We start from the raw sequence: 26,410 nt of genomic DNA on the forward strand, positions 1-26,410 counted from the left end.
GGTTCATGTCCCGAGCAGCAGACAGGTACTTTCCCTTCTTCAAAGCCCCCAGGGGTAATTATTACTTTGAATGGAATGCGGAGTACGAGAAGGCTTTCCAGGAGTTCAAGCAGACATTGGAATCTCCTCCTATCCTCACCAAACCCGAGTCCAGGGATACTTTGTATTTGTACTTAGCCGTGTCTCAGAATGCAGTGAGTGGTGTCTTGGTGAAAGAGGTTAACAGGGCCCAGCAACCCATTTATTACGTAAGCAAAGTCCCACTTGATGCATAAACAAGATACACTTTGGCATAATAGCTTACCCTTGCACTGATAGTGGCAGCACGAAAACTTCGACAATATTTTCAGTCACATCCTATTGTAGTGCTCACCAATCAGCCTCTAAAACACATTCTTCAGAAACCAGACGTCTCGAGAAGATTACTGAAGTGGGCAATTGAACTCGGAGAATTTGACATAGAGTTCAAGCCCCGTAATCTATCAAAGCTCAGGCCTTAGCTGACTTCATTGCAGAACTCACCCCAAGGCCTGAGGGGCCAGATGGTAGCTCGAGCTCTTCCCCAGGCATATGGCAAATTTTTGTAGATGGAGCATCAAGCTCCTTGGGCTGGGGTGCAGGGGTCTTAATCATAAGCCAGGACATGCTCATAGACATTCAATGTGCACTCAGGTTCGAATTTGAGGCAACCAATAATGAAGCAGAGTATGAGACCATCATCATAGCCATGGAACTTGACATCAATCTCAAGCTTGAAAACATCAAAATTTACAATGATTCCCAGTTGGTGGTTGGACAAATTGAAGGAATGTTCGATAGGAAGGACGAGAAGATGAGCTTATACTGCTTGAAAGTGCATGATCTCTAGAGAAAGTTCAAGAGTTATGAAATTGTGAAATTACTCGAGCTGAGAATTGTAAAGTCGATGCCTTGTCAAGATTGGTGTTCATGGGGATAAATGGGCTTGATAGGACAGTCCACGTTAGAATTGTAACCGAGCAAAGCATCAATCAAACCGTAGGCGTCATGGATATTGATAATGAGCCATCGTGGATGGATCCAATAGTAGACTTCATAAAACATGGCAATCTTCCAGAAGATCCTCGAGCAGCAAGAAGCATCCGGTCCAAAGCTCCAAGGTATTGCATGATTGAAGAAGTGTTATTTCGTCGAACCCTCAAACTTCCATACCTCAGATGCCTTAAGCCCTCCGAATCATCCCAGACCCTAGAAGAAGTTCATGAAGGAATATGTGGGAACCATCAAAGAGCTCGGGCATTAGCCTGCAAGCTCATAAGGTATGGATATTATTGGCCTACCAGGAAGAAAGATGCCCAGGAATATGTCAAGAAGTGTGACAAGTGCCAGAGATTCGGCAATATCATCTACTCTCCCGCAGAGGACCTCACTAGTATTAGTTGCACGACCCCGTTTGAGCAGTGGAGAATTGACATCCTTAGTCCCTTTCTAATAACTAGACGGCAATTGAAGTTTGTGGCTGTGGCAGTAGAGTATTTCACTAAGTGGGTGAAGGCCGAGCCTTTAGCAACAATTTCAGAGCCTAAGTTGAGAACTTTCATTTGGAGGTCCATCACATGCAGGTTTGGGATATCGAAAGTCCTCATAACTGATAATGGCAAGCAGTACGACAATGCACAATTTAAAAACTTCTGTTCCAACCTAGGGGTTGATCACCGTTTGACATCGATTTCCCATCCTCAAAGTAATGATCTTGCCAAAGTGACCAATCAAATCATATTGCAAGACCTCCGTACAAAGATCGGAGATGCAAGAGGTTCTTGGTCTGACGAGTTACCTTCCATACTTTAGACATATAGAACGTCCCACAGAACCGCTACGAGAGAAACCCCTTTCATGTTGGCTTTCGGTATTGAGGCCACCATCTCTATTGAAGTCAGGTTGCCCAGCCAAAGAAGACTTGAGCCCGAAGATGTAGGACGCACCACTGAACACCTTGACCTCTTGGAAGAAGTTCGTGATCAGGCAGCTTTAAGAATGGCCTCTTATCAAGATAAAACAACAAAGTATTTCAATAAAAAAGTGAGGACGTGAACATTCAGAGCCGGAGACCTTGTGTTAAGAAGGGCCGAAGCAGTAGGTCATGCTCTGAGCAAGCTAGGGTCAGTTTGGGAAGGGCTCTTCGAAGTCATACGACAGCTTCAAGGAGGTGCATACGATTTAAGGGATACATCAGGAAGACCACTTCCAAGACCATGGAACACCGAGAATTTAAATATATATTACAAGTAACTTGCTCTTTCTATTTCAGTAGTCAAGCCTGCGTGTTAAGGTTCACATTTTCAGTTCTCAGGCCTGCGTGCCAAGTCTTATTTTTCGGTAGTCAGGCCTGCGTGCCAAGGTTCACGTTTTCAATTATCAGGCCTGCGTGCCAAGTTTATTTTTAAAGTACAATAAGAATTAAACTATTCATCAAAATGTGATCTCGCTACTAAAAGCCTTTCCCTACGCAAACACCTTAAAAGTCTTGCCCCGCGCAAGAAACTCAAAAGCTTTGCCCCGAGCAAGCACTTCAAAAGCCTTGCCCCGCGCAAGCACCTAAAAAGCCTTGCCCCGAGCAAGCAATCAAAGCCTTGCCCTAAGCAAGCGCCTAAAAAGGCTTGCCCCGAGCAATCACTCTAAGCCTTGCCCCGCGCAAGCACTTGAAAAGTCTTGCCACACGCAAGCACCTAAAAAGCATTGCTTCGAACAAGCACTTAAAGCCTTGCCCCGAGCAGGCACTCAAAACCCTGTCCCAAGCAAGCATCACAAAACCTTGCCCTACACAACCACTCACAGTAAAACTCAACCATGAAACATTCTCAAGCACAATCATGATAGTAATGCCCGGTAGCATATAAAAGTCCTCTATCTTTCTAGACAATTTTAGCTCGAGGATTACTGTAGGAGTTAAAGATTTTTGCCTCAAAACTTGATGCTTGAGGCAGAACTCTAGTCCTCGAATATATCAAATTCCCGAGGACGTCACATGAATAATTACTTCTTTTCAGAGTTAGTGTGCTCGAGATGTGTGAAGTCCTCGAGTATATCAAAATCCCCGAAGACGTCGCATGAGTAATTACTTCTTTTTACAGTTAGTGTGCTTCAGATGTGTGAAGTCCTCAAGTATATCATAAATCCCTGAGGACGTCCCACGAGTAATTATTTCTTTTTGCAGTTAGTCTACTCGAGATGTGTGAAGTCCTCGAGTATATCATAAATCCCCCGAGGATGTGCCATGAGTAATTACTTCTTTTTACAGTTTGTGTGCTCGAGATGTGTGAAGTCTTCGAGTATATCTTAAATCCCCCGAGGATGTGCCATAAGTAATTACTTCTTTTTGCAGTTAGTGTGCTCAAGATGTGTGAAGTCTTCGAGTATATCATAAATCCTCGAGATCGGGATGATTAATTACCTCACATGCACGATTATCTTTTTATTGTTAGTGCATGAGATCGGGATGACTAATTGGTAGTTCATATCTAAAGACATTGATTCATTCAATAATAACAAAACATTATGCAGTCGTCGAACATAATACTTGTTTCAAAAATTACAAAACAAGAGATCAGGGTGGGGACACTATCCAATATGACCAAGGGGAGGGTCGAGGTTGTGGATGTCAATCTGCACGTCGTCCTCAAGGCCTTCCTCGTCGTCGTCCCCACCTGATCCTCCATCTTTCGAACCCGAGAGCTCCGGGTATCAGTGATAGAAGGCACGATCTTCAGATCATCTGGGGTGACGTCGGGTAATTTCAGACGGAGGAAGGCCCGAGCCTCCTTCAGAGTGTGGAAGTACGCCCCCGACGTGTACTCATCCTTAATCTTGTCACAATCCTCGGAGGTTTTAAACTCCTCCCAAGCCTTCTCCTTGACGTCCGCGAGCTCGCGCTCAAAATCCTTTGTCTTTTGGATAAGTCGAGCCTCGCATCCTCAACCTCATCCTTCGCAACACTAAGGTCATCCCAGGCCTTAGCAGCCTCCCTCTTTGTGTCATCACGCTCTTTCAACAAAGCCTCGACCTCTGCCTCAAGGTTAAGAATTCTCCTGTCCTTAGAGGCCATTGAGGTCTCCGCCCTAGCCGCTTTCTTGGCTTCCTTGATTCCTTGAAGAGAAAGTCCTCGAGCTACACTCAACGTCTGAAAAAAAATTTAGGGTATTAATCTCGAAGAAGAAACTAAAAGCTGAAGTCAAATGTTCGAGGATTACCTTCATAGTAAGGAGCTCGAGGACCTTCATCCCATCCTCGAGCTTTACCTCCTCCTTGTATTTATTAACAAGACCGGGAACAAGGTGGCAACGTTCAAAGTCTTCGGTCAGGGAATTCACCAAAGGAACAGTGTCCTCCTCGAGATCGACTGCCTCAAAAGGAGGTCGAGGAGTAGGAGATCTTTGGTTCGACTGCACCGGGCTCGAGACTTGAGGTTGTGCTCGAGATATTTTGCCAAGCCCCCTCACACTTTGCTCAATTGGGGTTCCTCGAGGCATTTTCTTGCTCTTCTTCTTCGCCGGAGGTTGCCCCTGTGGACGGGCATCAGCCCTTGTGCTGACAAAATTACGGAGGGCTCGAGGATCAAACGACATACCTGCAAGATTACAATACTTTAGAATGAGCACAAGGTCAAGCTATTTTTCAAAAAATAAGGGAATATCCCTACCCTCGACGCCTCTAATATCTGCCATGTCTATAACCTCTTCCCCAATCTCCTTCATCATTGAGAAAAGGGGGTTGAGCCCTATCAGCATCCTCCTATGCTCTTCCAACACATCTGGATACACCTAGCCCTCACAGAACTTTTCGACATCGGGGATCCTCCAATCGGGCCAGAAAGGAAGGTCAGGTTCTTGCGCTATTACATAAACCACCCCTCCCTCCACCCCTTTAGAGAACTCGCCATTCTCGGGAACTTAAAACCTCCTATCGTCGAGAGATAGCCAAAACAAGTATACCGAGGATGCTTCTTAAGCTTAAACACCAATTTACAAAGGTCAATGTTGGGCTCGATACCTAAGCACCTACAAGCTATAAAAAAAATACACGAGCATTCTCCAGGCATTGGGCACTAATTGCCCCGGGCACATGGAGTGCTCAACCAACAAAGCAATGAAAAAGGGGTGAAGGGGCCACCTAAAGCCAGCCTTAAGGGTTTCCCTAAAAATAATGAACTCCTCTCGTCGAGCTCGAACAATCCTATCCTCGGGGCTAGGGAATCTAACATCACAAATAGGCATAGTACCATATTCCCTAGCCGCAGCAATAGCTGAGTGCTCTTTTAGCCTACAGGGTTTATCGAGATACTCGAAGATCATATTAACTTGAGCATCGGGTGTAGCCTCTAGGAGAATAGCCGTCGGAATTATCGACGTTCCTACGTCCTCGCTACTACTCGAACTACTGGATAAATCACGACCCTAACTACTCGACATTACTCAATGAACTTAAGACCTAGCTTATGGAATAACTTAGAGTCTCGAGCCTTACCTGGAGTTTCCCAATGACTTGAGAAGTTTCCAAAGTATTTTTCTCGAGCACGACCTCGCAGAATTTAGATTTACAGTGGGTAAAAGTGAAAAATAATGGTGAGAACAGCAGTATTTATAGGTGAAAACGACGGGAGGCCAAATGTCGCCATCTATGGCTGTCCATGAAGACACGTGTTACCAATCCAAGCTCTATCTCTGCAATGGTCATATCAATACCGACCTTTATCGTCAACCTGTATTTCTCGACGACGTTACCTAAAGTGAGGTGTTCATAACTCAGGTTCACCCCATCCCAGAGCTCGGTCTCTAGGAAAAGTGCACGGGGGCCAATGATGATACCAATATTATATACCCGAGGACCATTTCCTCGAGGACTCCATACGTGCTCCGCCCACTTTTCTGCCAAATGTCCTCGAGATCTTTCTAGCCCTCGAGGTATTTTGGTCCTCGAGGACTACGCATACGAATATAAAAATCACCCCCTATGGTCCTCGGGACATCGTCCATTAACAGATCTTCGAGACGTATGTGCCTAATAAACGGACACCTAAACACCCAAGAACTCTATATCAACTCTTACACCACTAGTCAAACAATTCCATTACGAGTAGGACATTCCTCACAAACAGGACTCCATTGGATAAATACATCCAACTGGCACAATCCTACTAGGAGTACACTACTTGCCTCTATAAATACAGAACATTGAGCCATTATTCAGGTACGTTCTCATTATTCTCCTGTTTATAGCGTCACGCACATATTTTCCTTTCTGACTTAAGCATCGGAGGGGCGACAAGAACACATCTCGTTGCCTTTGTTTCAGGTACCAGAAGGCTGCCATCGTGCTTATTCAGAGTCCTCAAGCTCGGGGATCCAACATGTACGATTTTTGGTAGCATCATCAAGTTTTTTGTCCCATTGGATTTTCATGATAAAATTTTTAAGGGGTACATTTTTATAGCATATTCAAAAGAATAATATTTTTTTCATTAGATTTTAATGAGGCATATTCTTTGTATAATAAATGTCCATGATATAAGATACACTCAAAATAATACTCTATATGTATGAGACCTCTGAAGATATCATCAAGAGCTATTTTTCAAATCATCGGGTTAATACCATCATCAAAGATCGATAAATATCTTGTATCAAGACGGTGCCAATTGAAAACTATACAAGATAACACGAGACATACTTCACCTGAGATTACAATATTGAATATATTGACGTAGAAGACATGGATGACTCGATATAAGAATTTTTATTTATTGAAATCAAGGGGAGCAACTGTACTCTTTTTCCTTCGATCAGTTTTGTGTCATTGAGTTTTCTTGACAATGTTTTAACGAGGAAACATTTTATTACTTCAAATTATTTAGACTCTTTTTTGTTGGCATTTTTGTCTCATTGGATTTTTGCCAAATAATGTTTAAATGAGATAATTATTGTGTAAATAATCATTTAAGGAGGAGTGTAGTAAATATAATAATATTTATGAATAACTTATATACCCTACAGTCCTAATCATTATGATTATTGTATTCTTTGTAACCCTAATTATTCTCTATAAATATGAGACTTTGATTTTTAATAAAACATACAATTATATTGGATTCTCTCTTTTGTTCTCTTTTTATAACAATATAAATAAAATATGAACTATGACTAAAAATGTCAAACAAGAAATTATAAATTGAGAACTTGGCTAATATATATATATATATATATATATATATATAATAAACTCTCAAACATCAATTGCACTGTTTTATGTTACTAGAAGTTATCCCAAATCGAACCCTCTTATAAACGTCTAAAATCAAGATGTATACATGTGTAAAGTTGCCTAAGGGCTCATAGAGTTGAAATTGTTGGATATTTGATACCCAATAATCCCGGACGATGAAATTAAACAGTGTCGGATAGTCGGATTAGATTTCATAGGCTTCGACCGATGATTGAAATATTTATTAACACACTCGATTAATTGGCTCGACCCAAAAAACAACTTGAGGGTCGTTTGAAGCAACTTAATATAGTTAATGTTGCTCACGACCCATTTACTTCTTGGATGGCTCAATTTGTGTTCCGCCCCCTTTACCCATTAGTTGGTCCATGAGCCCATTATATTATTACACCCTAAACCTATATATTGCTCCCATTTGTTGAAAGAGCCATGTGTTTTGCAATTGAAAAGAGGAGCCGACATTTTTCCCTAGTTTTCTCTCTTGAGCCTTAAAAACTGAATCCGTCTTCCTCTATTCTTGGTGATTCATTGCAGCCACCATATTGTGTTCTTTGTGAACACATTGACTTGAGCAACTGAAGTAAGAATCATGATTGTTTGGGTTGGAGCCATTGTTGGGTGTGTTTAATAAGATAGAGATTGGCGAAATTAGGCCCGAAAAATCCACCATCGGAGGTCGATTGTTCAACATTTGTATCAGAGTGAGGTTGGGGTGGAATTTCCGGCCAAAATCCAACCAAAAAATAGGCAGAAATCAAAAAAATAAAACTGTCCAAAAAATTTTCCCAAAAATCGGATCTGCAACTTCAATTTTCGGCAAATCCAGACGTCTTTTGGAGAAATGGAGGCCGGATTCGTGATCTGCACGTGGAGGCGGTGCTGGGTGGCCGACGGCGATGGCGGGGGCACGTGGCTTCTTCGGCGGCCCGTGGGCCCGATTCTGGGGAAGGTGTCTTCAAATAGTTTGTTCCTCATATTATTTCTAACATTTTTCGTGTTGAAAGTTTTCTGTTTCAGGTAACATAGAAAAAGTTGGACGATTTTGCCCCTGGAAATCAAACTACATTTCTTGGCGAGCTGCACGGTTATATTTTCTGAATCTTTAGGACGAATAGTGGTGGTCCTAAAGTAGCAGATTCGCATATCTCTCGATTATATGGACTCAGACACGTCCGCTCTGGTAAATTGGCTTAACCCGTTAATTTAAGCATTAGTGTGTCACCGCGTGGGATGACAATAGGTTGGGGGTTGTCATTGCTTGGCATCCATTGCTTGTGCTAGAAATTAGGATTACTTGCACTTAATTGTTGCGATTGAGTACTTATTTTTGAATAAATTAGCGTATTGTGCTTTGTGCTAAAATTGTCGTGAAATTTCATTTGATTGGATATACCTATTTTGTTGCATCGTAAATTCCACTGTGTTGTTACTTTCGTTAGAATACCTAGACCTTATCCGTTCAAACGTTCCCTTGATCTAAGACAGCGAGTCTTACGAAACCCTGGGAATCTAGAACGGTGTATATTGCGACCGTAGGATTACTTTGTGTGATCTATTTGCCTAATTGATTATTTCGTTTTTCAAAAATGTCTTCACATTTCGAAGTTGGTATTTTCAATGGAAAGGGTGATTTTTCAATCTGGCAACAAAAAATGGAGGGTATTTTAGTCCAACAAAAATCTGGCAACAAAAAATGAAGGGTATTTTAGTCTAACAAAAGGTTTCAAAAATCATTGAAGGCAATTTTCCAGCTAATTTTTCAAAAGAACAAAAAGAAGAAGCCGATGAGCTTGCTTATACCTCAATCATTTTACATCTGTCTGAAGCTGTTTTGAGAAAAATAGGAAAATTGAAAACTACAAAAGATCTTTGGAAAAGGTTGGAAGATCTATATTTACTTAAATCCACTCCAATAAACTTTATCTTCTTGAGCATTTCTTCAGTTTTAAAATGGATCCTTCAAAGGATCTTGATGACAATTTAGATATTTTCAATAAACTTGTGCAAGATATTGTTAACTGTGAAGAAATCATATCTGAAACTTACAAGACTATAATCTTGCTTAATTCTATGCCTGAGTCATATAAGGAAGTTAAAAATGCCATTAAATATGGTAGGAATACATTGACTCCCGAGATTGTCGTAGACTCACTTAGGAGTAAGGAGATGGAAATGAAAGTTGAAAATGAAGATAAGAGGAGTGGTGAGTTACACATGATAAGGCGTGGGATGAAGTTTAAGAAAATGAATTTGGGTAGAGTTCAAAATAGCGGTGATTCGAGTAGTGACTCGAGTGATGAAGGTGGTAAGATGAAGGGCAAGGGACGAGACAAGTCTGGTGGTAGACGATGTTATATTTGTGGTAAGTCTGGACACTTTATTAGGGATTGTCCCAAGAAGAAGGATAAGCAGAAGGGTTATGTGAGGGGTGAGACGAATGTGGTTGAGGGGTCGAGTTATGACCCCAGTGAGGTTTATTGAGAGAGTAAACCTAGTCACTGCATATGCATCTGTGTGTGATCCTTTCAGCATGTGCGTGATTGCCTAATTTGTTGCATGACTATATGTTGCATTTCAATTTGTTTGATATGTGTGTCTACATGAATTTTGAGGTAATGTGATTACTTGGTGTGATCGTTTGCATGCATAGTGGGTTAGGATGCATTAGCAGTGTGTTAGATGTCTTTTGGTAAGGTGAAGTATAGATGTCTAGGGGTACATGGTGATTTGTAGCGGGGAATGTGGAGTGTGACATTTGGATCACGAGTGGAGATGTGATCAAATGTGTAGAAATCTTTTATCTGTGAAAGAGACCCTGTACAGGTGGAGTGCGAGAGAGGCACTTCTATCACTTCTATAAGGTGGAGTCCCATTATCCACGTAAGTTAGGAGAAGTGATGGTTATAGAGGATTATTCCTGAACTTAGGATCTACTGTGACTTGTCATTTTGACATGAGTTGTGTGATCTATTTAGTTAGCATGGTGGGCGATGAGAGGAGATATGTGTTCTCGAGGTGGGAGTAACACGAAATGGGATAGGATAAGTGTGGTGAGATCTTTCATGAGGTCATTTATGCATTTGTTGCATATGTGTTTGACCGTGTGCTGATTAACTTGGTGTTAATCTTTAATTCTGTGTGAACGTGAATTTGAAAAGATCTGTGTGATGTATCCTATATAATATCTTTATCGCATGATTAGTTGTTCACTGTAAGTACTTGTTTCTACCTGGGTGTTTTTTGGACTTTAGCCCCGATGAGTACATGGATCAGGTATGGTGTGTGTTTCGGTTCGAAACACGAGGTAAGGTCTGAGATACCAATTTTATAGGATTACCTTGATTGTGTAAGTTTAAACTTTGTGTTTTGGTTAATTTGCAGATTATTGGGCATCAAAGTGGAGATTGTTGGGTTTTTGATATCCAATAATCCCGGGCGATGATCTTAAACAATGTCGGATAGTCGGATTAGATTTCATAGATTTCGGTTGATGATTGAAATATTTATTAACACATTCGATTAATTGGCTCAACCCGAAAAACAACTTGAGGGTCGTTTGAAGCAACTTAATATAGTTAATGTTGCTCACGACCCATTTACTTCTTGGATGGCTCAATTTGTGTTCCGCCCCCTTTACCCATTAGTTGGTCCATGAGCCCATTATATTATTACACCCTAAACCTATATATTGCTCTCATTTGTTGAAAGAGCCGTGTGTTTTGCAATTGAAAAGAGGAGCCGACATTTTTCCCTAGTTTTCTCTCTTGAGCCTTAAAAACTGAATCCGTCTTCCTCTATTCTTGGTGATTCATTGCAGCCACCATATTGTGTTCTTTGTGAACACATTGACTTGAGCAACCGAAGTAAGAATCATGATTGTTTGGATTGGAGCCATTGTTGGGTATGTTTAATAAGATAGAAATTGGTGAAACTGAGCTCGAAAAATCCACCATTGAAGGTTGATTCTCCAACAGAAAGTTCTGAAAGAAATTCTTCATTTATTTGATTAAGTAATTCATTGGATGTGTTAGCGTGGTCCTACCAAGATATGCCTAGAATTGATCTTAAAATCATGCAACAAATGATTTCCACTTGTCCAAATGCTAAGCCATGAGGCAGAACGAGACGGAGATGGATTAGATTGATCCCATGAATTCCAGTTGATAAATTGCCTGTGATGTAGGGAACATAACGCACTCCTAGACTTGCATACTGTCTTTTTGGATTCGAGCTAACAAACCTGTCTTCATCAATTCCAAATGGAATTCAAGGATTGTTTGAGCCGCGTTCTCTTCACAAAAATACATTTTGTAATATATTATGATGGAGAATGTGTGGTTGAAAAATAAAGAAAAATTTTAAATTTACGTGTGATATTATTTTATTGAAAAATGTGTGATTGAAATAAGGTCAAATCACTATTTAAAAATACATTTTGATAGAAAAATGGGGCTCGATTCAAACCCCTTCCTAGATCAGCATAATTCCACATGTTTCATGCGATCCAATACTATTCCTCCTAAAAAGTTAGAAATTTTTTTATTTTTTTTTAGACGAATGGAGCTGCCAAGTTCACTCGTAAATAAGTAAACAAACAAATGTTGTTTATCCATCAACACTTAAAAATCTGGGTGATTGTCTAGCTCTGAAGAAGAATTACATGATGACGCTCTTCACGAAAATAAAAAATAATGGAACCATCTGAACTTGTCAAAAACGTAACATATTACACTGACAACTCTGAAAGGAGAGTTGCCCTTAAATGCATAGATAAAATTACTCTTCTTGGAACTTATGGTGTGTGGAAGGAACACGAACAGAGGAAAAAACTCGAGAGAAACTATTTACTTGCTGCAAGAGCCTCCAACTCTGTTTGACTGACTGAAATATGGGAAAGCTCCAATTTGATAGACTCAAAATCTGTGCTCTCTCTTTCTTCCTTTGACAACCATGTCGATAAATATTGCTTTATGAACTCACTGGCAGACGTGAAAGTTGAAATGCCCCTTGAAACCTTCGTCTGTCCAAATCTCGTAATAAGTTTCAAATTTGAGTCAGTGGGATCTTTGACATAAGTTTCTAGGATTTCTTTGATGGCATTGCACCAGATTGGCCGAGCCACCTTAAGGAACTCGTGCACCACCATCACTGGAAGACTCACACTTCCCATCTCGGATTCGTGCTGACCACTTCTCCCATGATAGTCCGATCCTCCAAGTTTCAAAAGATTTTGTGCATCAGCCAAATCACTGTATACTATATTGAAACAAAGGGTGAATTAAAATATCAACATAAAACCTTACAAACTAGAATTAAAACATACATTTGTAGTTCCTTCGCAGTTGATCTAAATAACAACCAAGAAGAAATCATTTTTCAAAAACTCTCATATACAGCTAATCAGAATATGACCCGTGCAGCCATATCTGCAGCAGGTTGTCATTTGAAAATCATTCCTATTTCTTTTTGGAAGGGCGGGGACGGGGGTATATAATTCTAGAATCTCTAGTTGGAAAGTCAACTAGTCCTCTGGTGATGGTACTTAGTACCATTAACTAGTACAACATTTCGCCGATAACTTCAATATTAAAATCTGTTAAGCTCAAAAAAATTAAAAAATTAAAAAAATCATAAACGTTTTGGGTGAATTACATGAGAGTAGAACTATATATAAAACGTACGTACCTTCGAGTTTTCCATCGTTTCGGTAAGCCTCTATCCCATGTAGTCCTGCTTCTTTCAGTCTTCTGATGATGGTGGCAGGATTCTTCAGTGCCCATGGATGTGCCAGCACTGCAATACCTCCCGTTTCACGTATCAATTCCACAGCCTCCTCAGACACTGGCTCACTTCCCCTGCACCAAAGAACATGCAAAACTTCTACATTGGACTATTTGAAAACATAAAAACCAGCAAACAAATAAAGCCAAGTTGACGATGTCAAAAATATTACATAGAATATGCAGGTCCACCATCATAAAGATACTGAGTAAAAGCCTGTTTTAGATTTTCTACATGGCCAGCTTCTAGCAGAGCACGAGCAAGATGGAGCCTCCCAGGAGCAACACCCTTTCCTGCAATCTTGATTAGATTTTCCCATTTAAGAGGCATCTTGAGCTTGTTCAGTTTTGAGATCATGTTTTTCGCACGGATGAAGCGTCCATCCCTAATATTACCTAAGAACTTCTCGAATTCCTCAGATTTTTTTGGCCCCCAACTGCTGTAATATGCGAGAATGTGAACAGGTTCTTTTGGTCCCGACTCTCCTCTGCAAGTCATTTTACAAAATAAATACATAGTACAAGAAATAATTGCAACGTTCTAGATAATCACTACCATGATAGTAAACATTAAGCAAATGAATACACAGGAAAACAATAACCTTGTGGAGAACATTGTACTAATTTCAACACCAGGTATAATCTTGATGCCAAATCTGCGTGCTGCTTCCAGGGCTTCAGGGATTCCAGACATCGTGTCGTGATCCGTTAAAGCAAGCACTTTGACCTGTTATGGACAGACTTACAAATTAATAGCACAACTAATTATGATCTAAAAAGGATTATTCTAAGAAAATAATTTGTCCTCAAAGATAAAATTACACTGTTCTTGATAGAAACCAAAAAATAAAAGAACAACAAACAATGTTGGAGGATAGATTATCTACATAATCACGATACAACCTGAGCAAACAGCATTAAACATAAAGGATAGATCTCCAACAACACATGATATATCAAATAATCACAAGAAATAGAATTATAGAACATCTTCTCTCAGATTTTTATGTCACACACAAAATCAAATTAGATTTATATGTTATACAGATGGTAAATCTTTAATTTACTCTCTCTCTCTCTCTCTCTCTCTCTCTCTCTCACACACACACACACACACACACATTCATGCGATTATAAAGCTTCCTTGTTCACAGAAATTCCTCTGCATATGTTTTAGAATTCATTTTTATAGATGAAGGCAAAGTTCCTCTTGGATTTCAATATTGTTCAATAAGCTGTAGTTATTTTACAATTTCCTTATTGATTTATTTGATTGTTCCAGAAGGTTGCAGGACCAACACCAAGAAGTCATTATTTAAAGCGAAAGGAAATAACTACAGAACACCCTCTATCGCGAACTCCTACCCACCCCCTTACTACCATTCCTTCAAAGAGAAAAGGAAAAAGAACCTCTTTTTGGAGGCGTGCACACACAAATAAAAACAAAGCCACTCAATGAACACCAACAAATACATACTCTTGGAATGTGATCGTATCGAATTTCAGAAAGGACATCTGACTTTGCGATGACAAGAATAGTTTTTGCTTACATGTAAACTAATATACATTGACCTGCTTTTATTTCCATTCTTCTAGCCTTTCTGGTAGTAACTTCACAATTAATGCCAGTAAGGCCATTTGGTAGGCCTAAACAGGTTATTATCTATTAACATTTTTCTTCTTGCAATATTTTGCACATTTAGAATAAATGATCAGGAAGAATTGTAAAAGAATGCAAAATGCTACCAAATGCATTGATGGCATAGAAGATCTGCAGAGACGAGACATCTATAAGACAAACAATTTGTGTCTCGTGCTTCTATGACAGCAATCAACATGAAATTTGATGATTAAGTTGAAAAGCTGGCATATGGATAAGGAAAAGATGATATAAGTTTTACAACCTAACTCTGTCTCCTTCCCCTTCACAGTGAAAAATTGAGCCAAAATAAAATACCCCAAGGAGTGTCATAAACCTACAAAAATGATCCTTCTTGATAATTCTGAAATGTTCTATCCAATTCATACAACACAGTTCTCAAATTGTCACCTACATTATCGTGTTCTGCACTTGACGACATTTAAACTACAAGATCAGAATGCTCCGGTTTTGACTAATGTGTGGAGACCAGAGACTTCAAAACTTAATTCCAATACTAAATTGAGCCCAAAGGAATCATTGATAGTCTATGCACTGTCCGATTTCCATCGACTTATGTACTCAACTGACTCCAAAGTTGAAGAGCTTATATATAAAGTTATAAACATACCTAGGATTGTAGAATTTTTGCCTTAAAATTCGTCACAATTCAATCATCTACCCAACTTTTCCAAAAGAAGAAGCAAAAGGGTGAACTTTGATAATCAGAACACAATTCAATCAGAATGAAATTTAACAATATGGGGAAAATATCAGATACTTGATCCAAAAAATCATCAAATCCTTTCGTTTATAATTGAAACACCAATTGCATATGAACAGGGTGAAAATAGAAATAGCACATTCAAATGTATAACAAAACCAATTCAAAGGAAAATTCATCTTCCGTAACTACAAAAAATGAAGAACACCCCCCACCCCCAAAATAATAATAATAATTGGAAAATGAAAGAAAAGCTCACCCCATTTTGATGAGCTCTCTCCACAAGCTTGGAAGGAGACAAGAATCCATCACTGCATGTTGAGTGACAGTGAAATTCAAAGACAAGTTTTTCTTTTGGCTGGTACCATTGCACCCCAAAGTCATCCAAAACCGAATCAAAAAGACACATTGAATTAAAGCTATTATCATTAGACCGGTCCAAGAAAACCCATTCCCGGACTGATTTGTATGCCACTGTTTGTTCAAGGGTCATTTTCCTCTTGGCACCGCCTCTCTTCTTTTTCTTCTTTTTCTTAGAATTATTATTGCTGTTATTAACAATTGGCTTTTTCGAGCTTTCTTTATCAGCCATCATTTGATTTTGAGAGAAAAAGGAAATAAATGATAATGACGAAGCAGGAGAAAAATAATGAAGAAGAAGAAGAAGAAAGGAGGAGGGAATCGTTGGGTTTTATTGAACAATTGAGGTCAAGCGGTAGGATCTGTGTAGGGTATATATCTATTTGTTTTCGAATATAGTACTTTGTTCTCTATCTTTTCTCGTTAAAATAAAAAAAATATTATCGTTATTCATAACATTGAGTCATCAAATTAAAATTTTTATATTTTGTATGGGACTCATAATAATTATATTTTTCATTTTCATTTTTAAAAAAATGAGAAACAAACAATAGTCATAGAAATTGGAGAAGATATCTTTACATGGTTTCTCTGAATGGAACACTCTCAGGGAAATTTTCTTTTCTTTTTTTTCTTTTCTATTTAACATGAAAATAATGCATAGATTCCTTATCAAACAAAAAATAGAGAGAGAGAGAGAGAGAGAAATTAAGATTCTTGATTGTACTTGTGGTTTCAAAATGGACCTACTAACTTGGAACTTGTTTGCATAGATATTTGAAAATTATTTTTTTTTAAACTTATTTTTAATCATATATGTTCACAGTTTAATAATTGAACACGCGAACATATAATTTTTCATTACTATTTAACACACCTTCTCTAGAATTATTTTTCCACTTCAAATGAATAAAAATTGAAATTGAGATTTGCCATCCTACAAGGTCAAAATAAATCTGATTAGGCACTAAACGAAACTAAAACACGGTATAAGGCTAGCCCTAATAGTTGATTATTGGGCCCGATCATCCTATCAATTAGTTATATGTGTTTGTTTGGTAAGGATTTTGATAATTGATTTTTTGACCATTAGAGATAAATTGGATCCTACCTGTGAGAGAAAAAATCAAAAATAACGATTGAAATAGTGAAATAACAGTCAAAAATTGATTTTAATTAACTTTTAAATTGTACCAAATAAGTTGAACAATTTTCAACTACAAGAATAAAGTGTACACTATTGTTTATAAATATATTGATTTTCATTTTCCCTCCATTATTACTTTTCTTGTACACAACCTTTTAATCCTTTGGGTAATTTAACTTTTGTTAGGCGGTTCTCTTCTAAAGCCTGTCTCCCACTAAAACAGGACGTTGCCAGTCCCCTGAACCTGATCCATTCCTCCCACTCCTCTTTTTCACAATTTAATTTTCAGATACGACGTGACGTTATCAATCTTCTTTTACTCAAAATAAAGTCTTAGAAACAATATGAAAATTTAACAAGAATTAAAAGTTTTTTTGTCAGGAAAAAATGTCATCCTTATTGACTAATACCCACATGAGGCTCAAAAAAAGGTCAAATAATTGCTGCTGCCTATCGTGAGAGGGCTGTCAGAGAAGGTGTCAAACCCTCAAAGCAAAGCAGGATTGATTTAACAATATCATGACTGAATTCTGTCTATGGTGATCAGGAAATATATACTTACATGTTCTTTGTCGCTTGAATTAATGCATATGCAAAAATATTTGAAGCTATTATATCATGTAATGACGATCAAAAATCTATAACAAATATTTAGCTCGAGATTAATGCACTGTCTCCTCCATCATTTAGTAATTACTAGTTATAAACTTATGTTTGGAGAGGAGATATTTCTTATACTATTTCAACGACCAATGAGATGGTACATTAGGCAACTAGGGCTAATTGTTCAAGCGGCACAACCCATTGTTTTCCACGGCTTTTTGATTATTTGGATTAAAATCTTCATTATTTTTCGGTATTTAAAAAAAATGAAAAAGAAAATTTGGTTGGAGAGCTGAATGACAGATGGTCTAATCAGATGTAGAGTGCAGAGGCCCTCAGGCCCCCTTGCCATAGAAATGTTATAGCTGATTTTACTGAGACAGCATCTTTCCACCTGTACACCCAACATTTTCCAAGATGCATACAGTGCATTTGTACATAACTTTAACTGTCTATAACCACCGACCAAACAGCTCCAATTCAATTCGATTAATGGGTTAGGTTGGCCCGCCAAATACGGACTAGGCTCGCCCACTCTGATTGTTTCCCTTTCCTATTCAAGAAAATATATTTTTTCTACTTATCTTGTACATTTTCCTTCTATTTTAACCCTACGAGTGTCCATTAGGTGTGGGGGAAAGGTGGTTCCACCAGGATATCTACTAGGATCATTTGTTTTACAGCAAAAAAATAAAAAATAGTAAAAGAAAAGGAACCAGAAATACAATTTTTATATTTGTGCTGAATAAGAATTTATGCAATTTTACAATATAAAATAAAGGAAAAGAAAGCAAATTTTATTTAATACTGAAAGCGGTAAAAGATGGATAAATATTACATAACTGACTGCGAAAAACAAAACTTTTAGAAATTATTATGGTTCAGTGTAGTTGTGACTGGTTGAAGGAATTTCGCCGTGCTGTAGCCAGAACGGTCTTGTCAGCCACAATGAAATATGCCATTCCAGCCACTGTTATTTAAATCAAAATAAATATTACTTACTGTAAATTAAAACTGAACAAGTTTCAATGTAAAAAAGTAACCTGTGGAAACGATGAGAGCTTGAGCGGTGGGATTGAGATTGGCTCTCACCCAAGGCACCATTCTTGCACTTGCCAACTTTTTTAACACATATAAAAGTAGGGTTTATAATAAGTTCAAATTAATTAAACATGTAACAAAGCCTATTATTATTAATTTAATTGATGTTATGTACCGTCGGAATCGCAGTAGCAATGGAAGCCATGACAGCTGCTTTGGCTCCCGCCATTACACCTTCTGCAAATACAATTAAATATGTTTATTAAACTGTTCGTTTAGTATTGTACGAAGAAACAAAGATAATGATGTTATGTACCATGAGAACAACGTTTGGCAATGGCTAGCTTTCGATCGAGGGAAGCCAAACTGGTTATTTCAGTAGCATTCTTGGCCATTGTGTTGTGGTTTGGTTAATTGGTTGGTATATAGTTACTTAGGGAGATGTTAGTGGAGTTTATTGATTTAGTTAGGTATATATTTATAGAAAGCAGTCAATGTTTAAATTGATAGCAGCCCCCTGAATCTTGATCCATTTCAGTACAACATTTGATGGTTTCATTGTCATTTCTAAGGTCGGATTCGGATTAACATTTTATGGTCGGTTGCCAACTTAAAATTTCAACATAACCCTTCTGTCTCATATACATGCCATGGACATTCGTAATTTGTTTTGAATTAAGTCCCTGTTTGGTAGCAATTCATCTAAAAAAATTAATTTTTTGATCGTTATTTTATAATTTCAGTCGTCATTTTTGACTTCTTTACTTACTGATGGGACTCACTTTTCTCTCCAACGATCAAAAATCAACTCTTATAATCACTATCGAACATGCCCTAAAAATTTATTTTCAAGAGCGATTTTGAAGTGTCGTGTCACAATTTCTCATTTCTATATCTGATCATCTATCCGTTCTCATGTTTGGTTCAGCTCAATATGATTTCCATCAAAACCAGGAGGCATAATGTAACATGGTTGGCACTTGAGGTGCGTACAGATCCAAATAAAAGTTTCTCTTTATCATCAATGAATTCATAAAAATGTGATTTTCCCCAATTATAAAATAATTTCCCGGATTTTATTGCATCTTTTCATCCACTGCCACTGGTTTGGTGTCCAAAACCATGGGAAGAATTCGCCTGGATCTGGACCCAACAACACTTAAAAGTCCATCGGATTTCAACGTATGTCAACAAAAAAACACAGATGTATTTCTGTGTACTGTATATGGAAAGGATGGATACCAAAATAATTGAAATCCAGACTTTGACATTTTTTTTTTTAATATATCCAAGTATCCCATCTTACACTAGACTAAATCCTGGATCTCCAAAATCCATGCCCCTAGAACCTTGGAGGAGGTAAATCGCGGGTTATGCCTCAACTGGATCACAGGTTCCCCCTATTGACTGTACACTTCTGCGCACAAGAGACCCTCCTCCACAGTAATTGCTCCATACCAAATTTTTGGCCGCAGGTTCCCACCAAGAATCGAATTCTCCACCCTGCCGCTAGAAGCAAGTCAATGTTGATTGATCCACCAGTTGAACTGTGCCCCGGGGCTCCAGACTTTGACATTTTCCATTTGACATATGGATACCAAAGCTTCAATTTAATCTTACCTTTACAAATTAGCAAAGATTTATTTGAAGGGATCTATCTACTCTTTTGAAACAAAATCATTGCTCTTAGTTCTAAAAACCCACTTGAGTGTATGTTCAGTATAATGTACAAGCTATTATTGTGTTCTGTATTTGTCCAACACAACATCCCGAACACCAATGACTATTCCCTAATTGAGAAGCAATGCTTTTTATCCCTTGAACTAAAATAGATACGTAAAACTTCACATCTCTACTCAATTTCTATATATAAATAGTGATGACAACGGTGCGGGTGTCCAGCCGCCGCCCCGTCTAACTTCACATCTCTACTCATTTTCTATATACAAATAGTGATGGCAACAGAGCGGGTGCCCTGCCCAGCCCCGCCTTGCCTTAGACGGGGTGGCGGCTTGCCACATTTATTTTTTCATATTTTTTATTATTTTTACTATTATTTTTTTAATTTTTTCTCTTCACGGGGCTGAGCATCCCCCGCCTCGCCAACCCATCGAGATGGGGCAAATTGCCATCCCTGTATGCAAAAGGTTCCAATACTTAGCAACATGGACTTGTCAATGAAATACTTTTCTCAACCATAAAGTATTATTCCATATGTACCGAATGGTGTCCCCCTTTCACAATGCATGCGGGCTCCACGTGACTTTAAAAATGCCGATATATGATCTTCACTCCTGTTGTGAGTAGTAAGTAAAAAATTTGATAAAAAAATTTAATATGTGTAGCATTGTCCTAAAGTAAAATCTACATTCTCAAAAAAAAAAAAAAAAAAAAAGTTAATAAAAAAAAAAAAAAAAAAAAAAAAAAAAAAGTATTGCAACTGGAAAAAATGAGTGCAACTTTTAGGAAATAAGCACAAAAAGGTTCACACATTTATTAAAATTTATTTGATGAACGAACTCCCTCAATAAGAAACTTTCAAAGCTTGGCTGCTAGTACCGCTAACTAATAAATGAGATTGAATGTGTAACAAACGTGCCATCAGTTTAGATGTAATTTTCCATAGTACAAGTTTGGTAGAAACTGTGAAATGTAGACATCACAATAACAAAAAAATCTGAACTCTCCAGAGTTATCAGAAAACAAAGTTGAAAAATGCCACAAACAACGTGTCAGTATCAAAGGTAGAAAGCAATTCAAACTTAATTTTTATTTACCACCAAGATCAAATATTAGCAAGTAATAAAACCTAAACATTTCAATCTGACAACTAATAGTGAAGGTGCTTATCAGGAAATTTGCTTTTATGTTTTGTGGAGTTCTTGAAATCTACATTATGTAGTTCGGAAACAAAACTTGGCAAATGGTTAAAACTTAAAAGAAAGGTTCTATAAGCAAGACGTGGCAAGGTGACAGGATCAAGCCTCAAGAAGTTTTCTTATTTTTAATATTATTTCAATCATTCTAAGATTAATAACAATAATAATAATTCATTTTACTTAATTAGTTTATTTAACTAAGAAAAGAAAAAAGGAAATAAGGCGCATAAGACCTGCATTAGCCTACCCTTTTGGTGCTTAGATCCTTATTATAGGTGGTCGAAAAAGGGTTAACTACCATTTTCACACCTTTTCCATATGCAGGTCGCCTTTTCACGCCACATGCATAGCAGCATAGGCCCTGCCTTTTAGAAAACTAGTTGAGAGATAACCTCCAAGAATAACTTGATTTAAAAACTTCTAGTTTTTAATGTATAATCAGGCCTCCATTCCAAGCTTTAGACTGTTCATGCTTGGCTTGATATCATAGAAGAGCAAAAAAATTGTTCATTTTGAAGCTATGTCTAACCAAACTACTGTCTTTGTGTGCCTAAATTAAAACCCAACTTGGTTGATTTACATTACACTTACAACTAAACAAGCCGGGCTCGACTAGAATCCAAAAAATTTTAGAAGCTAAAAAGTATGCATTGTCTCTCCCAAGTCTCTATACAATATTCAACAAGATATAGAGAAAGTGAGCACAAATTGATACATAGCTGCTTGAGCCTATATACAACTGTAGACACTTCAGGATAACATAATAGGTGTTTCCCCCTTACATGATTTCAATGACCGACTGTATCTCATGACACTGGATACTATCAAATTCCCATTAATTTATCTACATGTCTTCATCTGATATATTTACCTCTAGATATCAACATAGGACACATACCCTAACCAATAGGTTTCTCATTTTCATTGTTGACAAAGAAGAAAACATTGGTCATCTGCATAAATTGTGTTTCAAGTTTAGAAACTGAATGAATGCCCACGTGCGGTTTCAACTATATACTAAATTTAACTTCATCAGAACACAGCATCACTATTCGGCAATCATTTACATCAGAATCTCCCCATTTTTGCCCCCATTTCAGAGCAGACATCAGATACAATTTGCCTATTTTTACACGTACATGCTGCAAACAGCATTGCTGTCTCTTTTCACTGTGCAATGTCAGCTATTCCAATTCATATTCCCCATAGAGAAAGCACAAGATTTGCAACTTAATCATCTTCTTTAAGCCCCCGTTTGGCCCCCGTTTCCTGAAAATGAAAATTGGTGGAATAGTATTTTTTTTGAAAAATGAGTGATTGAAAAAGAATGAAAAGTTTTTGATTTATGTATAATATTATTTTATGAAAGATTGTGTGGTTGAAAGTAGGAGAAAGAAAAATGAAATGTAATATAATTGAATTTAATGGGGGCCAGACGGGAGCTAAAACTCACCAATCCCACCCACTTCCCAAAAAACTCAATTTAACTGAAGTCAACTCAATAAAGCTTCTTCTCACGCTTGATTGGATGAGTGACAAGGATCTGCTGTCAGAACCACTTCTATAACCTAATCAAAGGCTCTAACCCCTTTTCAATTATCAAAGTTCACGTATTTTTTTTATAAAAAATCTTCTCTATACTAGCCCCGTTGTTTCTCCTGATAAGTGCATCTAAATGCCTCAGTGACTGTACAAACTGTCTTAATAAGTTCTCCATCAAACATTTGCCAATTACATACCATGATACGTAAAAGCTACATTCGTTTTTAACAGTGTTAATTCTATAGAGCGTTCAAGAGGCTTAGGCTACCACATTAGTCAACTACCCATAGGAACCAATCAAACCAAATCATATCTTTTGATCTAGAAGTACTGATGTGCAAAATTTGAGATATCACCAGTTCGGCATGCTCCTATGATGTTACATAAAATCCAGTCCTCCCATTGTTGTTCCACCCATTCATCAACAGTGAGAGCAAGACTTACAATCTCTAGCTATTTCCGTGTCAACAACAGCAAAAGAAAAGCAAACCAACCAGTAGAAAAACATAAATGGTGTGCTAACAATCAGGTTATCTAGGTAGGCATCAAATTTAGTTAAATAAATGTTCTAGAAAAAGAAGCTAAATAAGTAACAATAATGCAGTTACAATATAGTGATGAACGTTTGCATGGGCAAGAAAAGGCATAATGATGGGATGGCTAACTTAAGTTCTTTATATGGCAGTTCAGCACTTCGCTTTTAAGTTCATCACATATCTTAAATGACATATACATAACTCTTATAGCACAACCATAAAAGGAGGAATACATGCAACATGCACATTTCCTCTTCTATCAACTGGTAAAAATAGCAGTAATAACCTAATACTCCCTCTATCACACATAGACAGTATGGGCTTCAATATTTATCTATTCCGAAATACACGTCCTAGTATTGATTCATCTATTTTCACACCACCATCTTAGTTGAATATATCCGAGAAAAATGTAACAGGGCGGAGAATCATTCACTATAACCTCATCCATTTTTCTATATCAATTAGCTAGCTTCCAGGGTCTGACTGATACACAAGTAGTAGAGATCATTACTCTGATGTTCTAAATTTAGAACCACTCAAGCCTATAATTCATTGCCACAGACAAAAGTTTTGAAGTTTAATTGAATATTTGACTCAGAACCTAAGTAGAGTCAGCATATAATTCAATAAGATATTTCTAAGATATTTCAAATTAGACAGCGTACACTTATGCCAACAAATACGTGAAAAGATTTTCTTAACAAATAAAGAAGCATAAGACGAGTTGTACTTGATCTCTTATAGCAGAAGTCTTAAGCAATATGAATAAACCTACAACAATATAGCTGCAAATAATCACTAACGAGACCTAAATCAATGCCAAGCAGTGTTAACACTTTGAACGCCTGTAAAACCCAATTAAGTTTCAATTACAGAGAAGTTGGATACACAAATAATTTTCTTCACATGTTAGTTCAGCAATGTATTAAAGAATATGTAGAGATAGTCAATTAAGAACCAAAAGGAAATGATTTTAAGCATAGGTATATACAAAGAGTTAACAACAAATTAGCATCTACTAAAAGCATTGACAAGACAAGGAAATTCGAAATTGAAAATTATAATCTTACACAGGTTTTTACTCCTGGGAATTGTAACATCTATCACTTCAATCTAACATACTCATGGTAATAAATACATATGATACACTCAAATGAGCATTTAAAAACTAAGGTAAATAGAAAAAACATACATTTTCACAAAAATCAAAGTCGATGACAGGTTTAAAAGATGCCTTCTACTATTATAATCACTTGGAAACCAAAAGGATCTCAGGCTTCTTAGCCTTACTTGGTGTATTTGCATTGGACCCAGGGGCACTGGCTGTTGCTGATGCTGATGCTGATGCTGCTGCGGCCTTCACTGCATCACGCTCCCTATTGTCCAGCTGAATTAAACTCCTGGTAGCCAAAATTGCCTGCGGAACCAGATCATGTGAAGCTCTAGCATACAGATGCCGCAATGCCACTGATGCTGCATCCTTCATCTCCATTACATTCAGAGGACCCAACAAACAGTGGCCCAAAATTCTCAAAACTGGCTGCAGCAACTCCCAGGGAAGCGGAATTCTACCATCCGGCCTTGCATCCTTGCAATTATCATCCTCAATATCCAAATCCGTAACCCTTGCCACCACGTTTTCAATCTCATTGAAATTGACCCTCTGATCTTTCTCAAACCCATCATTGTTCTCAAACCCGTGATTATTTTCCACAACATTTTCAGGTTTTTTGTCAAAATCTGACGTACATGGGCAATCCTGACCGGCCCATTCAGCTGTGAATTTACAAAAATCAAGCTTTGACCAAATGGGCATCTGCGAGATCTGCTTATAATAACAATCCAGAGCAACCCCAACAATGCAGGCACGTTTAGTTGATTTCACTGCGATCTGTGGTTCTAAAGGCGGCGATAAAACCCCAACCAAAGGCTTAACCTGAGAATTGGCGGAATTAGGGTTCGATTTAACGGGATTCCGAGGGGGGTGATAGAGTGAAGGTTGAGAGAGATCCGGGATTGAAATAGTTACAGGTTTGCCATTTCGTGATTTGGTTTCGGAGGAATAGAGGGCCAAGAGCACAGCTTCAAAACCGGCCAGAGATACGGCGGTTGAAGAGGAGGGATGGTGAATGCGGTGAAGGTATAGGGACGTAAGAAGGGGGAGAAAGGAGAGAACGACAAGACGGAGGTCTGGATCGGAAGAAAGGAAAGTATCATATAGCCACTGGCAGAGGGGGTCAGCGCCGGAGCCGGAGGAAGGGGAGGAAAGGGCGGCAGAAAAGGAGAAGTAGGCGGCAGATGAGAGGAGGAGGGAGCGGGCAGGGCGATCGGTGTCAGCGAGAGATGAGAGGGAGAGAGAAGACTCTTCATCAGTGGGGAGGAGAGATGATAGGATGTGGATGCGGGAACGGGCTTTGGAAATGGTTTCCCACCATGAGTGCATGGAGTCGGAGGTGGGAGAGGGGGAGGAGTAGAGATGTCCATTTTGGTGGTGAGGGGTGGAAGAGTTAGGGTGGTGGTGGTCGGAGGAGGAAGTGGAGGAGCAAGGAGAGCCACGGGGGAGGTTAAAGTCCATGGCAGCGGCGTAACGGTGGAGCGAAGAGATTAATGGAGGCTCCTCCTCTCCGTTGGAAGGAAGAACCGTGCTTCACTTCCAAGGCCACGAGGAGATTAAGAGGAAACGAGCATCTAGGTGTGAGATGGCCAGAAATTTTATATCGTATCAAATTCAGAGATTCGAAATTCAAAATACCCCTAACGATTGAAGTATCAGAAGATAAAAACGTAACAATGTTACCATCCTCCCTTGTTTGACATTGTGCCAAAAATACTTTTTTTTTTTTCCCTATTTTTTCATTCACGTATATTTTAATAAAATAATATTACGAATGACGATGCC

The 26,410-nt window shown here is 38.3% G+C and overlaps 3 protein-coding genes across 3 annotated transcripts; all 3 read right to left on the reverse strand.

Moving 5' to 3' along the window:
- Positions 1 to 11,836: 11,836 nt before the first annotated feature.
- On the reverse strand, positions 11,837 to 16,235 carry LOC111410704 (5'-3' exoribonuclease-like). Its single transcript, XM_023041180.1, has 5 exons — positions 15,660 to 16,235; positions 13,640 to 13,764; positions 13,211 to 13,525; positions 12,943 to 13,112; positions 11,837 to 12,513 (listed from the first exon to the last, which is right to left on the reverse strand). Exons 1-5 carry the CDS (start codon positions 15,993 to 15,995, stop codon positions 12,098 to 12,100), a joined length of 1,362 nt encoding a protein of 453 aa, XP_022896948.1. The 5' UTR covers positions 15,996 to 16,235; the 3' UTR covers positions 11,837 to 12,097.
- A 2,000-nt stretch (positions 16,236 to 18,235) lies between these two features.
- On the reverse strand, positions 18,236 to 19,017 carry LOC111410705 (early nodulin-93-like). Its single transcript, XM_023041181.1, has 4 exons — positions 18,868 to 19,017; positions 18,727 to 18,788; positions 18,554 to 18,629; positions 18,236 to 18,480 (listed from the first exon to the last, which is right to left on the reverse strand). The coding sequence occupies exons 1-4, from the start codon at positions 18,944 to 18,946 to the stop codon at positions 18,392 to 18,394; spliced, it is 306 nt and encodes a 101-aa protein (XP_022896949.1). The 5' UTR covers positions 18,947 to 19,017; the 3' UTR covers positions 18,236 to 18,391.
- A 5,491-nt stretch (positions 19,018 to 24,508) lies between these two features.
- LOC111410706 lies at positions 24,509 to 26,252 on the reverse strand. Its single transcript, XM_023041182.1, has one exon. The coding sequence runs from the start codon at positions 26,084 to 26,086 to the stop codon at positions 24,761 to 24,763; it is 1,326 nt and encodes a 441-aa protein (XP_022896950.1). The 5' UTR covers positions 26,087 to 26,252; the 3' UTR covers positions 24,509 to 24,760.
- Positions 26,253 to 26,410: the final 158 nt, after the last annotated feature.

The sequence above is a fragment of the Olea europaea genome, chromosome 15, assembly GCF_002742605.1.
Source record: "Olea europaea var. sylvestris chromosome 15, O_europaea_v1, whole genome shotgun sequence".
NCBI lineage: Eukaryota > Viridiplantae > Streptophyta > Magnoliopsida > Lamiales > Oleaceae > Olea > Olea europaea.

Bases quoted from the DNA above. Each gene is read 5' to 3' on its own strand.
- LOC111410704 (XM_023041180.1), bottom strand. From the start codon at position 15,995: ATGATGGCTGATAAAGAAAGCTCGAAAAAGCCAATTGTTAATAACAGC. The intron at 13,765-15,659 runs GTGAGCTTTTCT...TGTCCATAACAG, and splicing joins AGAGAGCTCATCAAAATGGG to GTCAAAGTGCTTGCTTTAAC. The intron at 13,113-13,210 runs GTAATATTTTTG...TCTTTGGTGCAG, and splicing joins GGTGGACCTGCATATTCTAT to GGGAAGTGAGCCAGTGTCTG.
- LOC111410706 (XM_023041182.1), bottom strand. From the start codon at position 26,086: ATGGACTTTAACCTCCCCCGTGGCTCTCCTTGCTCCTCCACTTCCTCC.
- LOC111410705 (XM_023041181.1), bottom strand. From the start codon at position 18,946: ATGGCCAAGAATGCTACTGAAATAACCAGTTTGGCTTCCCTCGATCGA. The intron at 18,630-18,726 runs GTACATAACATC...GTGTTAAAAAAG, and splicing joins TTGCTACTGCGATTCCGACG to TTGGCAAGTGCAAGAATGGT. The intron at 18,481-18,553 runs GTTACTTTTTTA...TTTAAATAACAG, and splicing joins AGCTCTCATCGTTTCCACAG to TGGCTGGAATGGCATATTTC.